At 36.8% G+C, this 3,613-nt stretch overlaps 2 protein-coding genes across 2 annotated transcripts in view; both read left to right on the plus strand.

Moving 5' to 3' along the window:
• The window catches only part of NAEGRDRAFT_66649 (uncharacterized protein), a gene marked incomplete at both ends in the record, with an annotated part of 2,895 nt that extends 1,153 nt beyond the window's left edge, over positions 1-1,742 (plus strand). The window contains one exon of the mRNA XM_002678041.1: positions 390-1,742. Within this exon, the coding sequence (XP_002678087.1) occupies positions 390-1,742 (1,353 nt within the window). The remainder of the gene's footprint in view (positions 1-389) is intronic.
• Positions 1,743-2,130: 388 nt separating this feature from the next.
• On the plus strand, positions 2,131-2,850 carry NAEGRDRAFT_48478 (uncharacterized protein; the record flags this gene model as incomplete). The annotated part of the gene is made up of 1 exon (XM_002678042.1): positions 2,131-2,850. The coding sequence occupies one exon, from the start codon at positions 2,131-2,133 to the stop codon at positions 2,848-2,850; it is 720 nt and encodes a 239-aa protein (XP_002678088.1).
• Positions 2,851-3,613: the final 763 nt, after the last annotated feature.

The raw sequence follows: 3,613 nt of genomic DNA on the forward strand, positions 1-3,613 counted from the left end.
GGCAACTCTCACATTCGAACATGCTGGTGAAGAAAAATCAATGATTGTCGATGTAAACCTATACAATTCCGAAGTTTGCAGAAAGGAATATGCCAGACTGTATCAAAATAATCAAGACAAACCATCAAAAACCCAACTCTACTCTCCTCACATCGTTTCACTGTGGCTTAGAGAATTGAAATAAAAACCGTTGCCGCTTTTTTTTCAAAAAGCTAACCGTTTAGTTTAATTTAATCACAAAAAAAAGATGCAACAACACTACTCTTTCAACCAACAACAAGTTCTGCATCACAATTCTTTTCACAATAATTTCACCACAGGTGTTGCCCAACAGCAACAACAACGAATGTACCAGAACCTTGTACCAGAACAACAAACACCATTCCAAGCCGATCCATCATCACTCCACAATATTCTCTACTCTCAACCACCAACAACAACAACAACAATACATTCCCGGAGGAACAACTAGCAATTCCAAGACACCAAACAAGACTACCAATGGTTATCAATCCTACTTTTCCCAACAACAACAGCAGCAACAACAAAATACTTCCTTCAGCAATAAGGAAAATATTGATATCAATGCCATGATCATGATGTACAGTAGTAATCAACCAAAAACTCCAGGCAGAAACAACTCCTTCCAACAAGCTAACAATGATGGTATGAATATTTGTAACTCGACTGGAAAATCCACATCCATCACACCTGGTAAGTCATTGAGAAAGGAATCATTGTGTAGAACTGGTGAGAAGAAATTCTTGGCCTCTCCTAAACGACCAACCCCTAAACAATTACGTAATGCACAAGCTTATTCAAATAATAATAATAATAGCGGCCTTACAAGCAGTTTGAATACCAGTTACAATGCATCATCAAGCATGTTAAACAGTAGCATGATAAGTGGTGGAAACAGTATTAATAGCAATAGATCATCCATGCACCACCATCATCATCAAAATAATACAATGAATAGGTCCACAATTAGTAGTTCCAACACCACCAACTCCTCCTCTAGTAGAATCTCCTCAAACCATTCCAATACAACTAAATCTACTACTGTTGGTAGTCAAAAAAGAACTAATTCAGTCAGAAGAAACAATGGTAAAACACCTACAACTCAACACAGGAACTTATCTCAGCAACAAAAAAAGAGCGCCAAGAAGGCCACAAACTTGAGTTCAGACATGAATAATTTCCTTACCTGCACCACCTCCTCAACTACCTTATTTGATGACGATGATACATTAATGGGAAATTCAAACAATGGTTGTGAAATTACCAATTATTTGAATAATCAACTTCATAAGTATTCAAAGAATGAATTGAGGAATATTCTCCAAAACTATCTAAAGAAAATGGATGATGTATCAAACAGTAGTAGTTTTTTACAAAGTACCTCCTCCTCTAGCAGCAGTAATTCTGGAGTGAGTTGCCAATTTCCAACGTCCAACCCTTATCAAGACATGAACCTCCTCAATACATCCCTGAACAGTAGTAGTGGGCAATCAATCGTGGGTTCGTCCACCTCTAATATTCCAACAACAGTTGTTGGTGGATCCACCAATCTTAATAGCAGTGGCTTCCAAACAATGCATACTGCAACTGCTCCTCAACACCAGCAAAATAATCCTAGATCCTCAATCTATCAAAGGTATGAACCTAGTGATCTGATCAAGAAGTTATTGATGGAAGAAGAATCCAGATCAAGATACTCCCAGAATGCGTACAGAAAATAGATAATCAAGTTTATCCTATACTGAAAGTACGTTAGTAGCAATTGATCAACTTATAACTGATAATATTTGTAAATGCTTAATAAAATGAATCCCATTCGTATTGACTATAAAGTAGAATGATGTGCTCGTATTGACTCTGAATGGGCCTAGGCAACGAACACCTGTTTCCTGTAGTCTCCTTATTCAGTCCAAATACGATGAATAAGGCAAATATTTTCAGAGTAAGGTATGGCATTCTGTCACTTCGCGTTTAATAATACGCCTATTCTTGATCAATTACTGTGCTTCTTCATCCTTAATTGCTTAAAAAGCACACCTTAGCAAGTACAACAGTCACAACACTACACAAAAAAACAACTCAACACAATCCACAAATCCTCCTCTCAAGATGCCAGCTCCATCAATAACCGAAGAAGAACATTTTAACATATGGAAGCAATTAAAGACCAACCACCTCGATAGATATCAACTCCAACGCATGGACTCGAGGGATGATTTGGACTCACAAGTCACAGATCAGAGAAGAGTCTCTCTTCCTGGTGCTTATGCTCAAGTGCAACCATCTACATCATCCAATAATAGAAGACTGTCAATAGTGCAGGATCCTTTCTCTACTGATATAACCAGTTTTTTCAACGCCAATCACAAACAAGCCACAGCAGGTAGAAGGTATTCAGTTGCTGCCTCACAGATAAACTCTAGCTCACTTTATCCTGGGTATGATCTTTCATCAGTTTATAATTTAAAGAAAGATGTTGAAAACACTAGAAGAGACGTTGTGATAAAGGACGAGGGTATCATTCTCTATGGTGACTTGAAGAAGAAGAAACTCTTAGACTCTCTCACATGGCAAGTTCCAGTCTATGAAGAAATAATCATTGAAAGAATAACAGGACATGGAAAACTCTACTATTGTAATTACTCTTCATCAGATAAGCTTAAGAAGATTTACGATAGCGCCTCAATATCTCAGGAGGATGGCTCTCTAACTTGCAACACCAAATTCCTCCAATTACACAACAGTTCAACCTACTTTTTCAAATTTGTAAAATATAGTCCTCAAGATACCATCACCTTCTCCTTTAGAAACAAATCTGTAGGACTTTAAACAGCACTACAAAATTCCAAGCGAAAAAAGTGACTTCGCTATTATCGTAGAAATAAAGTTTGAATGTGAGCAATCTCTGAGTGGGAGATTCATCTAATCGTAAATAACAGTAAAACCATGACCTTAATTGAAATTGACTTATTTATTTTCTTCTTTTGCTCTTCTTCGCCAATTGAGTGGAACTTCCACTCAATTTGTAAAGCAAGAAGGAATCGTGTTTATCTTTGAAACAATATCTATGCATTGGACCACATACGCTACAACCAGTAGAGGCACTATTCCTCACCTTCTCAAGTTTATGACAAACAACACAATGAGCAACTCTACCAGAATAGCCCAGTTCACGAACCGTAATTAATTTGTGTGCTGAGGCAAGTTTGATTGGTGACAACTGTAAACAAAGTTGATCCACAAAATCATTCTTTGTAATGGATGATTTTTTAGCCAATTTGAAGGCGACGAATGCATTATGAATCATCATACTAAAATACCAATACAATAAACCAATTCTCCAACGATACTTTCGGTAAGGGAATTTAGTTTGGAGGCGGAATTATTAACTTGGTCAATATGACCTGCTTCACTGAAATATCTATTAACAAGAGTGGGAACAACTTTACCTTGAAGAGTGAAATCCGTTGTTTCCAAATTATCCATTTTCTCTTGACGAATGACAAGGTTTCCATTTTCGAAATCTATTGGAATAGTTGTCAAAAAATTCAAAATCTTACCCTCATTATTCTTAATACAAAATACACCAAAT

The sequence above is a fragment of the Naegleria gruberi genome, assembly GCF_000004985.1.
Source record: "Naegleria gruberi genomic scaffold NAEGRscaffold_19, whole genome shotgun sequence".
Taxonomy (NCBI): Eukaryota; Heterolobosea; class Eutetramitea; order Acrasida; family Naegleriidae; genus Naegleria; species Naegleria gruberi.